This window comes from Fimicolochytrium jonesii (assembly GCF_025526975.1).
Source record: "Fimicolochytrium jonesii strain JEL569 chromosome Unknown EV422scaffold_8, whole genome shotgun sequence".
Taxonomy (NCBI): domain Eukaryota; kingdom Fungi; phylum Chytridiomycota; class Chytridiomycetes; order Spizellomycetales; family Powellomycetaceae; genus Fimicolochytrium; species Fimicolochytrium jonesii.
The window spans coordinates 296,187-309,276 of record NW_026515675.1 but is presented as its reverse complement, the minus strand read 5'-3'; the positions used below and the strand labels follow the sequence as shown (position 1 = coordinate 309,276).

The window sequence follows — 13,090 nt, the reverse complement described above, 5'->3', positions numbered from 1 at the left end:
TCGGCTGTCCGTGCAAACGCGTGAGGCAACCGTGTGGTGTTGACGCGTTTCTGCACTTTCCGCTCCATGCCTTCGGCTGAGGAACCCGACCGGGCTGTTCACAACCACCACCTGCAGAAGGAAGCTGCATATGCAAGGAAAGCAGGTTCACTCAAGTCCAACATCTAGGTATCGACGATTCAGATTGTGTCGCCCCTATTCAGTCGTACCAGCAGCGCTCACATACCAACATACGCCCCACAAACCTACTCCGACGCTCTCAAACCCACCCTCGCCGCAAAACCAGCAGGCATGATGACCACCCAACTCGACCCCAGCGAATCCACCACCCCACCACACGGGTTTGCCTCCGGCTTTAAACCGCAGAGCGCGCCCGTATCGGCTGCCAACGCCCGCTTGTGCCATATTTGTGGGAATACGTTTGCGAAAGCGTCGTTGCCGGCGCATCAGAGGAGGTGAGTTGGGGGGAATTAGTCATGGGGATGAAGGGTATGGGAATTTAGCGGAGCATCTGACGCCTTCTTGATGACAGCTGCTTGCGCAAAAGTGTGCGAACCGGCAACAGGAACTCGCGGACGGGATCAGTGTATCCGTCGTTTGCGGGTGGGCCGGAGGGACAGAGCTTCATGATGAGTTGTGGCAAAAGCGGTGGTGGTGGTGAGTACACAGTTGCCACAAGCTTTCTGCCTTTTATTTCATGTCTAACATCCCATGCATTACCTTCGCTGAGCAGACTCAGTCGCCCGTCACAGACTATCAGCCCCCTTCTCATCCCCCTCCCGCCCCGCCCAGCCGACCGCCGGCCGTTCCTCCACCGCCACGCCAACGAAACAACCCTTCGCCAACAGACCCGAATGGGCGTCATCCCCCAACTTCAGCGGCCACCCCGTCCACGACGACGAGGAGCGGTCCTACTACAGCCCCACCCGTCACCACCGTGACGACCCGCATCCATCCCACTATGATGAACCCTTCGAAGACGAATCCCCACCTCACGACCGACCCATCCGCAGGACAGCGGCCGCCGCAGCCGAGTATGCGCCGAATAGGTACGGCGCGACCCCCAGCGGGGGGAGCATGCATCACAACAGCAACACGCCGGCAAGCGCAAGCCGGTTCGTCCCGAAGAAGACGATCATCGCCCAGCACCCTGCTAGCGCGCATACGAGAGCGGCCAGGAGCAGTGGGGGTGTGCACCCGAATCAGAATCAGAATCACGCAGCGCATCGCGCACCGCAGGAGGGGAGGTATAACACCCATTCAGATGAAGAGTGGCCTGCCTCTCCGGGACGCAAACCCGTGCACCAAGAGAGATTCCATGATTCTCCCCCACCACCGCCCGCCGTTCAAGAAAAAGCGATTGGAATCCCCCACGCAACAGAAGACGACGACCCGAACAACTTCAGCTGGCGTGATTTCGCTCCTTTGGCGCGTGAGCCTGTCCCCGCCGCGCCTGATGTGCGTGAACAGTCGAACAAGGGCAGGCAGGAGTGGGATGATGGCGCGGGGGATGTGGATACGCGGTTACCGTGTTTGATGTGTGGAAGGAAGTTTTTGGAGCAAGATCGATTGGTGGGTCTTCTGGGTCTGGGTAGGGTTGATCTGTGGGTTTGGGAGCTAATTTTTCAATTGGTTTATAGGATAAGCATATGGGAGCTTGCGCGAAGGTGAAGAAGCCCAGGAAGACGTATGATGCTACGAAGGCGAGGGTTAAGGGGACGGAATTGGAGCAGTATGCTAGTAAGACGAGGGCAAACTCGATCCTTGACGACAGAAAGGTATGGACTGGAAGACGAACTTTCGCTGTTGCATTTGCGTTGACCGCATCAAGGACCGGACACTGAGCAACTCTTCCCACAGGGCAAAGCCGCCAGCCACGAAGACACCCTCCTCAAACCCCGCGCCTCCAACTGGCGTCTCAAGCACGACAAATTCATCCAAATGGTGCGCGCCGCCCGCCAGCCTCTCGACCGCACAAACAGCACTACCTCCAACAACCGCTCCTCCTCCTCCCTCGCCCCCGGCACCGCCGCCGCGTCCTCCACCGACGTGGACCCGGACCTGGTCCCTTGCACGCACTGCGGCCGCCGGTTCCAGAAGGACACGGCTGCGAGACATATACCGTTCTGCAAGGAGTCGAAGCAGAAGGCGATGTATAGGGCTAATGCAATGCGGCCGGGGCAGAATGCTGGTGGTGCAGGGAATGGGGGAAACTTGCCGTCGAGAGAGGAGAGGATGAAGATGAGGACGGCATATAAGCCGCCGTTGCCCAAGGCGAAGGGCAGTGTGGTTAAGGCGTCACCGGCAAGAGAGTGATGAGAAGCTCGGTTCACAGCTGCATGGCGGACTTTGTCGTTTGCGATTGTGTGACATTTGCTCGATATTAGACATTGGAATCACGCACTATTCCCAAAATCTGCGCACTCTTATGCTGAAATCCGTTTCCTTTGAATGCTATGATGTACACTACTTGCGCTGTTTGGACGCCTTCTTGAAGTCTCCTCCACTGGCAGGGCGGTTGAAACCACCGCGCTCGTCTTCCAGACCAATGATCGGCCCTGTGGAAGTTTGACCGATGTCAATACGTAAGAAGTCAACAAAGTAAAAGATGCAAAAACCTACGTGGAGCCGAGTCCGAAACGTAGCTAGAGTCCGTTTTTGTTGCTTGTTGCCCGTCATTCTGCTTCTTTGCGTCCATTCCTGCTTTTGCCATGTCACTGTGAAAAATGAAGAAGCATAGCTGTCAAATCAAATGCCGTGGGTCACATATGTGCTATCCACCACATAACAGTGTCCGTGGAATCATACCTGTAAATCTGCCCCGTCTGCCCTTTCTTCGCTAAAAACGTCACAAATATTAGCTATCCCCTTCGTGCTCGTTGCAAAGCACTCCAAATCGAAGAACGCACCAGCTTCAACACCGTGATCATTATCATGCCCGCCCCTCAGCTTCTGCTCTTCGTTATAAGCGATCTTGGCCGCTCGATGACCTTTGGCCAGAGCATCTTTGTTCAGATCGAGTCGTTGAGGTGTCGTCGACAGGGCTCGCAAGGGTCGAGCGGCGATGCTTGGGATGCGACGGGCGACGGCGGAGAGTGATCGGGAGTACATAGTGCTTTAGCGACTTGTGATTATTAGGCGAGTTCGAGCGTTGCGTAAGTGGACTGACGAGGTTTTGCGACACTTGGGGATTGTTTGGAGGCTGGAAGTCAAATTGCACAGGGCGGCAAATAGAGGGAGGGACGCAGTGGAGAGGTGAAGCAGCCACGCAAGGACGCGTAGGAGTGACGTAGGCGGCAGGAACGCCACAGCGTGACACACACTGGAGTCATGGACGTCCATCCCGCAGCCATATTCAACCAGCCCTCATGGCTCAGTTGGATAGAGCGTCTGCCTAGTAAGCAGAAGGTCCCGAGTTCGAATCTCGGTGAGGGCAATTCTTTTGCAAATCCCCAGTGGATGTCACATTCGAGTGCAAGAGTGTCCTCCTTTTTTCCATGTTCTTCAAAAACTCATTATGTGAACACTGATGGTGTTGACTGGATCTAGGCTAGACCGACTCCCATGAGGCATGTCACTGCACTGAAATCCGCCCCCGCAATACATTTCGGAGGCTCCGGTCCTCGTTCGAGTTTCGGCAACCATCTTTTACCCTACTCCTATGCGCCGTTGATGCAGCTGCTTTTCTCATTACGAGTGCACTCTCTTTGATCCCATAGGGGTCGGAGTGTCGCGGGGCTGGCATTTTCAACGGTGGTGTCGATAATGGCAGAGGAGTATCGATTTTGTTGTAGAATTTGACGGCATAAAGCGTTCTGATGAACCACGGGTCTCTCTTCCTCTCATGATGAGATTGGAAACATCCCCAACTCTCAAACCCATTGTCCGCAGTTTCTCTCCGACGTAGATCAGCGGCAACGGAAGACACTCCACAGCTTAGGTCTGATGCACAAGTGGTCAACGCCTGGCGACCGCTGAGGATGTCGGGACTGAGGACGTCAGCTGCCGGGCCGACACTACTACGCGGGGCGAGGGCTGGTTGTCCTGCGAGAAGCCCCATGACCTGCGTCCGGGATCAGACTCGCAGATGCCGAAAAGCCTTCTTGATGGGCTGCGGGATCCTGATGCGACATTCGGCGTCGTTAACCAGTCTCGGTAATGTAGTCGGGTTCTCGACGTGCAGAGTGTTTGCCTTCGCTGGATGGTGGCTGCGCTGAAAGCTCTGACTTCTTATCCCGCGTTCAAGCACCACATCAGCCAGTCAGTAATCTCGTTTGCAGATTCTGTCGTACTACGATGATCTGAGTCGCCGGAGATGCACTGGCTAGACCAAACTGGGCGTCGGCAAGTTTAAAGGAACCCACGGATGCCCAGTTTTGTCTTGCGTCGCAGCGATTGTGCTGACCGATCATATCCTGCGCCACACATACATCCCCTCCACCAGCCAAGTTGCCCAACAATCGTCTTCTGTGTTCCATCGGTATTCGTTCCCCCTTAGAACGCTGTTGCCACGTTGTTCACGGTGCTCGAACCTGGCAGTCCTGATTAATCGAGCCCCTCGGCATGGTTCAGCTGCATTGAACGGTGTACGCAAAGTCTGCTCTCTCTCTACTCGTCAGTCTCCCGAAAAGTCTCCAGATCCCGTGCCTTCATTCACTGCCTGCATTTCGTGCCTTAGATATAAGCGTGTCGCGGGTAGGTCCAGCCACATGGCAACTCTTCTTCCTTTGGCCCACACCCCGCACATTTGGCATTTGTCACTTGGTTGACAGCCACTTTATGATGTTCGTAGCTGCAGTCGGGATGTTTGCTCTTGTTGTCGGCCAAGCGGAAAAAACACTGAGATGAGATGCAGAGTGTGTGCGTGCATTCCGGTGAGACTTCGGGGCACTCGATGATACAGATTGGACACTCTGGGAGTGGCGTGGTAAGGTCCACTTCGTTGCTTGCCTCTTCAGAATGCGGTTGGTTGAAATTTCTCCATCCGTTCCCGTGTCGCCTGCGGCTCCGTGAGGGGAATGGAGGGTTCCCTAGCAGACACCGAGACCTCGTGACCGCTGGTATCGAGAGAGACCAGCAGCTTGACTTCCCCAAGAACCGACGCTACCCCCTATTCGACAGATCTTTGTTTCTGCCGGCCACCACCAGATTTACTGGCGATGGAGGGCGGAACTTCAAGGAAGGGGCGATCAAGGGACTGCTGGAGTTGCACGATTCCCTGCTCAATTTGCAGGATTCCCTGCCTGGTTCTCTGCTGGGCGTGCTGGATTCCCTGCCTGACCTCACGGGTTTCTTGCCGAGCACAGCCACCTGGGTACTGTATGATGAGTGGGGGGCGGAAAGCGCATGCTGTCAAAGGACTCGAGATCGAAGCTGCGTGGCTCGCTGGGTGACAGCACGTCATGCAAAGTCCCCTTTACAACTGAGTTTACTGCGTATGGCATGCATGACATCAGAGCACATCTGAAGGGGCTCTGCCCTTCTCGCGAAGCCCCTGGGGTAATGTGCACTTCGCAGGCCGGCCTACATGCAGTACAAAAGGCAAGCACTCCCTCGCTGCCGCCCCTCTTCGCTCTTCATAACACACACATCCCACAAACTCAATACTCACCCTCCCACCCACCCACCCATCTATCAACATGACCAAGATCACCGAAAACACCGGCGGCCCTCACTGTAAGTACATCCAGCTGCAACTCCCCACTGAGCTCGGGCGTTGGCTTCCGTAGCGTTGTGAATACCCCCATCTCACCCAACTCTCTTCCTCTCCTTCTCCCAGACACCGACCGCCCCGACAACGCCTCGGCCCCGTCCAGCAAGCACGTCACCGAGACAACCCTCGCTGACAAGGTCGAGGAGCACACCGCCGGTTCCGCAAAGCACCCCGCAAAGGAGGGAACCCACCACAAGGCCAACAAGGACGAGAAGATCGAGCTCGACGACCAAATAGAGGCCCTCAAGCACGATGCCGCCAAGCTTCAGTCCGAGGGAAAGAACGACCAGGCTGCTGAGATTGACCGTGAGATCTCTAAGCTTGTCAGGGAGGGTCAGCAATAAGGACCCCCGCCCGCCTGCCTCTCTGTAGATCGTCGTGACGTGAGGGAACGGAGAAGGTTCTTCCCTGGAGAAGAACGCATCTTTATATATATATTTGTACACACTCCTACATTTTGGAACAAATACCACACCACGAGCTGAGGCTCCAGTCTCGAAGCAAACTGCGTTAGCGCATCAACCTTGTGAGTCTTTTTTACTGTATATTCCAAAAAAAAAAACTGGATCGTGGTGGGAAACACTGCGTCGAGATGGGACAGGGTCGAAATGTCGACGCGCCGCGGACGCGACTCGATGGCAGCGAACTGCTTTACTTCATCCCTCGCTAGCGCCGCGCCAGCGGCCATGTGCAAACAACGTGGCCAAGACAACGTTGAAATCGAAAAGGAGCTCTTGCAAGCCTCTTCCATGCAAGCCTCTTGGCCCCAAGCCTTCTGCCCCTCACCTCCGCGGCCCCAGCGGTTGGGGAGGCAATTTATGACGCCGGGACTGGTCCCGCGTTGGTTTCCTTGGACAGGCAGGAGCAGGAGAGGGGCAGGAGCACGAGGGGGAGAGGAGCGGGGGCAGGGTTCAGAGTTTTGTGTAAGGAGACTAGTCAACCGGGTCGAACTCGGGCCAGGGGATACCACATGTCCATATGCTCATGCTGTTTTGCTTACAGTCTTACTGAGGAGTCGAAGGACGCGTTTTCTCGACGTCTTCCCCTGAAACATCCGACATGGGAGCCTAAAGTCCCAAGCTCTCCATATGCTCCCTTATGCCCCCCTCCTATGTCCCCCAGTATCTCGCGCAATTTGGACATCAAAGCTGGAGGGTATGAGACTAAATTCGGACTCAGAGTGGGGTCCTTGACCGCAGTTTTTCAGGTTACTGGCCAAGAAGTCTGACTACGTAAGCACGCGTTCAGACGCGTTTTTTTGGCTTTCGCAACACCTGAGCACTTTCTAAAAGTTTCCCCTTTAAGACGTAACTCCAATCTACATTGACCCCCGGCGCCCTTCAGGCCTGGTGACCAGGGCAACGCTTCAAAGAAATAACAGCATCAAAGAAATGGGACGCCCCGCTCGCGCGATTCTGCCGGGAGTGTCTTGCCATAAAAGCGCGACCAGTGTACCAAGAGCTTGCTGGCGGAGGGTGTGAGACACAACTTGAAGGCTTGACGTGTAGAGAATGTAAGCGTGCACTTTGCGAAACTGGCCGAGGCATAACCACGAAGGGAATAAGGTGAGCCCGCGTACGTTCGATGCCCCACGGTGAATTGGCTCACGATCTGGTATCACTGCAGTACGGGAGACCATTCGTCCTTAGGCGGGCGTGGCAGTCGTCCTTTGCACTTGTATATGCATGTGCGACACTTGCTCGGCTGACCAAGCACGCGTTTTCAAAGTTCTGGCGGCGTTTTGTTCAGCGCGCCGTTTCTGACTATTCCCGCTGAACATAGATTCCCAGCTCCCTGCATTTTCCATCCCGCAACCCCCACTGCCCAGGATCAGACAAAAGTAAATTTACAGAGGGAGGGACATGATTGACAAAGTGAAAAAAAAAATTCGAATGAAAGCTGTTCAGCATCTGGCCCGGCACGCTCCCGTAATTCAAGATTCCCAATCGGCACGCGTCGGGCGGTACATATATATTCGCGAGAGGAACAAGAAACGATTGCCTTTCCCCGGAATACTTATGTAAGTCGAGAATCCGGTGGGGACGCCTTGCGTTTTGGCACCGCGCACGAAAAGGCAGGCATGTTTGCTGTCTCAATCTCCATTCGCTTGTAGGCAGTCTCTGGAGTAGAGCCTCAACTAACTTAGCACGCGCGTTGTCACCCGTTATCCGGACATGGCTCTGAAGAAAACATTCCCTCGACCTCAATTCCCAAGTTGCCTCCCAAACTCGAGTCCGCGCTACTTTTTCTCCCCCCGAGGACCATAGTGCAAGATGCATGACGCAGCGAACGCGGACCCTGAGATGGTCAGCATTGCTCCCGCAAAAGCAGGATTCCGCGAAAACGCGTGTGTATGTAGAGCACTTCAGAGCGACGCCCGGTTTCTTGGGTAGTGGTGAAAAAGACGTTGAGAAAGTTTCGCAAAAGTCCAACGCCGACGAAAGTAACTTGCTGACTACGCACGCGTCAGTTTGGCGTTTTCAGCAATCGTACGCATTCTGTGGCCCTGGGCCTGAATTCAATGTTTTTCTCCCGGATTCCACTTCCCACTTGAGACTGGATGCCTCAGAAAGGCAGAGAGGAACGGCCAAGCTGGTCAGCATGTCGCCCGACCCGCACCAGCAAATGCAGAGTTCCGGGAAGCACCCCGGGCGTAATCAGCGTAATAGAGCCTGCCGGGGGTTACATGATACTTATCTTGATCCGTCCTGTATACTGTAGGCGTGAGTCGTCGGCAAAGTGTAGGAAAGCGGCAACCAACTGGCTGACTAAGCACGCGTCCATTTCGCGTTTCACGGTGTTCACGCGTTATTTTGTTCTGCGGGCCGGAAAAAAAAAAGGATCAGCACACACTTCGGGATTTCCCCCTGATACGTAAGTACAAGGTACCAGAGAAGAAACGCGAAGCATGGCAATAAGGTGCAAACCGGAATCCGGACCTCCAAGCTGTTCAGCGTCGTGCCTAGCCCGCTCGCGCAATTCCGGTAAGGGAGTTGTGCGTGTGAACTGGGCTATAAAAGAGCGATCGTCCTATCGTTTCCGGCTTAATCATTCATCCAAGCTGGTTCAAAAGAGGAACCAGAACGAAGGTCTTTGGATGGAAGGTAAATGTACACTATGTGTCCTGGCCCGAGGCATATCCAACTTCCACTGGAATGGCATCCTGTGCCTTTCTTTGGAACAAAAGACGAGGGGCATGTTCCGCACTGGCTAGATCCCAGTGCCCATACATGTGAGTGTTCTCAGAAGCGAGATGGTGGAATTATCGGAGTTGGCTTATCGCGCAAGGATTGTATCGACTCCCCCATCACCACCTCAAGGGGTTGATGCCCCATCTGTACACGCACGATACCCAAGGAGTGAGTGATGATATATCAAAGTCGTACAGTGTGAGTGGCAGATTTCTCCCGTCGACTGAGCACAGAGCGTTTGTACGAAGGACCTGATACGAGCCGTAAATCTGTCTCTTGAGATGCAGTGAACATGATGTGACTTGGTATATGCATCCATGTATTTCAAAGCCCTTGAGTGCACTGCACGCGCCCGCCAAAAGCCGCTAAGCTTTTCTTTGGTTTGAGTCTAAGTGCACGAGGGAACTAAGCGTTGCGATTAAAATATAGTCCTGTGATGGACCACATTGGTAGGTTCCAAGAAGGCCAGGAAGAGCTGGTTAGCATCAGAGCGGGAAGACACGATCTTCAGTACGCATGATTAAGTGACGGGTGCCAAACATCCGAGACCAATGAAAGAAAGTACTTGCGGCCATTGACTACGTATAGTTGGAGACCGGCCACACAAGTATGTATACACTGAGGGTTTGAGGTTCAACAAGCGTCGACTTGCTGATTAAGCACGCGTCAAAGCTCGCGTTGTTTCCGAGTTTGCACGCGTTACCGGGCGTAATCAGTGTGTCATGGACTCCGATTCACCTTTTCAATTACCTCTCCTGCAGCTCCGGTCCGTCTCCTTCAGGAGATTCAAAGGGACATTGCTGTTCGGCATATCCCGCCCCCGGCCCCGCCTCCCAATCCCCTCAAGCATGGTCACCAGATCCCCTCGCGTATCGAGCTGGGTCTCAAACTGCGGCTTTCCTACCGCTTTCCTCGTGCACTCAGTATTCCTGAAAGCAGCTACAGTAGCCATGAAGACACTTTTTGGAAGGTCCGTGGGGTACGTGCGCATTTCGTGGTTGGTAATTTCACCCGAGACATGAGTACACTCATTATTCTTGAAGCAGCTAGTCATGAAGACACTTCTTGAAAGGTACGGAGAGGTACAGTACGTGTGCATTTCGTGGTTGGTAATGTTACCCGAGACACGAGCCCCAGATGGGAGGAGGAGGGTAGGTCCGTGTCTGATCCTCTGTTAAATCCTCTTGCTGTTATTGAGCAACGCAAGGAGGGCCCTAGGAATTTGAGAAGCGGGTGCATATCCCGGAAGCTTTATTCAATCACCGTTCGGTCCATCTATCTAGAGTCTTGAATGTGAAGGGTAGGGTCATTGTCCCGGTAGTCCTTGTCCATAACAGATGGGCAGGGCCGATCCGTCCAATGGCCGAAATGACGTGGTTGAGGCCAATGGCACACAGAGCGGAATGCGTTTCCGTTACTGATGGACAGAATGCTCGTGGGGGCTAGTCAAGGTGAAGGCATCTTCAGTGAAATTACAATAGGCGATAGTGATTCGCAAAGGCAGGTCCATGTCGTACGGCCATTACTGGGAGACACGATCGTATATCCTCCCACATTCGAGATGTCCTTCCTCGTACGAGCATGAAGCGAGTCGAAAAGTCAATATTATCAATGTCGAACACTTTTGATGAAACAAATTCTGTACATTTATCAAATGAATCTATCTACGGTATGACCTATCTATCTCTATAGTGTGTGTCAAAACAATTTCCCTCAAAGTGTTGTACGCCGAAATTTTTGGAACATGCAGGGGGATTTATAGATGACTGTAGAGCGGTGCGTCTCTCTACAATGTACTCTCAGTACTAACAGGCGACGCGGACGACGCCGACCGTCTAAACGTATCCATACTGCTCCCCTGCCGCACCGCATGATTCACAACCACCGAGCCTGTTGATTCATCCGACGGGTTCCGTTGATGCGGGGAGACGGAGCGCGGGGACGAGGACGGGGGAGGGGGTGTGAGGGATGGTGACGGTGTCCGAGGGGGGAGGACAGATGGAGCAAGTTGGGAGAGGGGTGTATCGTCGTCTTCTGTTGTTGGGTATGTTGGCGCGGTCTCGTTTGCTTGTGAGAGGTCTTGGGCCGGGGGAGGTGATGTCGATGTTGGCCGCGGGAGCAGAGCGAGGGGCTCCGGCGGGGCGGGTGAAGGCGTAACCAGCGCGGTCTCCTGCCTGTACACAGCCGGGATCTCCGGAAGCGGCGGAGGAGGCCCGCCAGCCGTCGTCGCAGCATCGATGAACACGTCGTCGAAGAATTTTTCCAGCTCGGATCTCAACTCGACGATGGATTTTCGGCGCTCGTCTCGTCGTACGCTGGGTTGGGAGATGCGTTTAATTTCTGTGACAAGCTGCCGTGCCCTCCGCTGTGCTCCGGGGTCTTTGCTGCCGCTGTCGGACTGCAGGTCTGAGATTGCGGTGACGGATTCGGCAAGGTCGGATGCTGTGGCTTGTAGCTGCTTTGCGGCGGCTTCGTCTGCGTCGTTTTCTTCGAGCTGGGAGATGGCGGCAAAGTAACTCGCAGCGAGACTTGAGATTCCCGACTCTGGCGTCCCCGGTGCATTTGAGGCAACAGCTCGCGTCATCGGCATCCCTCTGTTGTTAGGTAGCAAGCTGTCCGCACTCCGGAGGAAATCCGGTCGGTACTGCTTGTTCCCCGCCATATGGTACGGAGACTTCTGCGATGGTGATTGCTGGTTGTCGATCAACGAGACCGTCGATCTGAACTGCTGAGAAGGGAATTTGTACAACTTTCTGTCGGTCCCACGCACACCTTGCGCGCCCCAATGACTCGACATGGCAGAGGATGCGACGGAGGGCAGCGGGGCAGGTCGGGCAATCGGTGGCGAGCTGTACAGAAGAGACGACGATCGGTTGAGCTCGGACCGCTCAGAACGCTGGGGTGACACCACCACCGCGCGGTGGCTGTCGGTGGATCTGCGTGGTGGATTGGCTTTGCTTGCTGGTGGAGGGGTAACAGCGTCACCGGGCGGGAGAAGGTCTTCGGACACGGGCGGGAATCTTTGCAAGAGATTTGTCGCTTCGTCGAGAGATACGACTGCGACGGGCATGACTCCGGATTGGCCAGAACTCCAATTCATTGCGAAGCACCAGGCGTCTTTGTAGACTGTGTAGACTGTGATGGCGTCCTGCAGATTGATAGGATGAGCTGACCGATCCTCTCGAAGAATGATTTCTCGCATTCTTGCCGCCACTTCACTTACCCCGACTTTAACAGCAACTTCATCAGCTTTTGATCGCTTGAACCAGTGTCCGGCAGCAACCATCCCCTTCAAACTGGGGACTTGCACCTCATCCTCCTTACTTGCAGTATGACTAGTCGACCGGCCAGGAATGTCCACGTCCGATCGCAGAGTCTTCTGGCTGTTTGTCCTGGATTTCACCGAGCGAGGCGGTTGTGGGGAATCCGAAGTTGGGGGTTCGGGCGTCTTTGATGTTTGTGGTTCGGGAGTTTGGGGGGTGGCAGGTTCAGGCGTCTTTGGTTCGACCGTCGGTGACGTTGGTCGGTTTTCGAGGGGAGTAGAATTAGACTCGGTTCCGGCGTGGACGGCAGCGGAACTGAGGAGGTTGGTGGTGCTGCAATTGGGCATCTCGCTGGAATTTGTCGAGGGCGCTGAAGTGGTCACATCGACCGCAGGTGCGACAGGTGCTTGGGTGGTGCTTATTTTCACTTGGGCATCCTTCTCCACAGCCTTCCAACTCACAGACCGTCGGACGGGTCCCAGCGGTGTACTCCTGCCATTTCCCTGCTCCACAGCAGAGAGCGAACGAGGTTTGCTTCCAAGTTGAGTTTTGCGGCGACGGTATAGGGCGAGGGCGACTGCGGCGACCAGCAAGCCCAGAACGACTGCGATAGCAGCAATCACTCCTGTTGAAAGGCCCATTTGCAATACCTGTGCCGTCTCTCTGGCTATGCTCTATCTATCTCCAGTGGGGTCGTCAGGGTGCAGCTGTCCAACAAGAGAGGGTTTAGTTTTCTGCAGGAGGAGGCTGTTGCCGCGAGAGGGAGTTCACAGCTGCCTGTCGAATGCGGCCGCGCAATGATCCTCCCGCAGGCGTCAAATTTGCGGCCGCTCGCCCATTGACTCCTCATCATATTCGCAACTGACGAACGCCAACCGCCCGCGACCATGGACATTGGACAATGGAAACGCGTGGATAGGCAG

The 13,090-nt window shown here is 54.8% G+C and overlaps 4 protein-coding genes and 1 non-coding gene across 5 annotated transcripts; 4 read left to right on the top strand and 1 right to left on the bottom strand.

Annotated features, from left to right (window-relative positions):
* The first annotated feature begins 13 nt into the window (after positions 1 to 13).
* On the top strand, positions 14 to 2,559 carry EV422DRAFT_414540 (uncharacterized protein). The gene is made up of 5 exons (XM_053067059.1): positions 14 to 455; positions 533 to 657; positions 734 to 1,572; positions 1,641 to 1,778; positions 1,861 to 2,559. The coding sequence occupies exons 1-5, from the start codon at positions 292 to 294 to the stop codon at positions 2,314 to 2,316; spliced, it is 1,722 nt and encodes a 573-aa protein (XP_052926451.1). The 5' UTR covers positions 14 to 291; the 3' UTR covers positions 2,317 to 2,559.
* An 803-nt stretch (positions 2,560 to 3,362) lies between these two features.
* Positions 3,363 to 3,436, top strand: EV422DRAFT_t66. The gene has a single exon. It is a non-coding gene; the product is annotated as a tRNA-Thr (tRNA).
* Positions 3,437 to 4,664: 1,228 nt separating this feature from the next.
* On the top strand, positions 4,665 to 6,290 carry EV422DRAFT_414511 (uncharacterized protein). The gene is made up of 3 exons (XM_053067058.1): positions 4,665 to 5,314; positions 5,649 to 5,676; positions 5,780 to 6,290. Exons 1-3 carry the CDS (start codon positions 4,850 to 4,852, stop codon positions 6,055 to 6,057), a joined length of 771 nt encoding a protein of 256 aa, XP_052926450.1. The 5' UTR covers positions 4,665 to 4,849; the 3' UTR covers positions 6,058 to 6,290.
* A 2,540-nt stretch (positions 6,291 to 8,830) lies between these two features.
* On the top strand, positions 8,831 to 10,590 carry EV422DRAFT_614367 (uncharacterized protein; the record flags this gene model as incomplete). The annotated part of the gene is made up of 5 exons (XM_053073923.1): positions 8,831 to 8,945; positions 9,358 to 9,414; positions 9,666 to 9,874; positions 9,977 to 9,991; positions 10,123 to 10,590. 5 exons carry the CDS (start codon positions 8,831 to 8,833, stop codon positions 10,348 to 10,350), a joined length of 624 nt encoding a protein of 207 aa, XP_052926449.1. The 3' UTR covers positions 10,351 to 10,590.
* EV422DRAFT_414462 (uncharacterized protein) lies at positions 10,347 to 12,933 on the bottom strand. Its single transcript, XM_053067057.1, has 2 exons — positions 12,128 to 12,933; positions 10,347 to 12,052 (listed from the first exon to the last, which is right to left on the bottom strand). Exons 1-2 carry the CDS (start codon positions 12,806 to 12,808, stop codon positions 10,691 to 10,693), a joined length of 2,043 nt encoding a protein of 680 aa, XP_052926448.1. The 5' UTR covers positions 12,809 to 12,933; the 3' UTR covers positions 10,347 to 10,690.
* Positions 12,934 to 13,090: the final 157 nt, after the last annotated feature.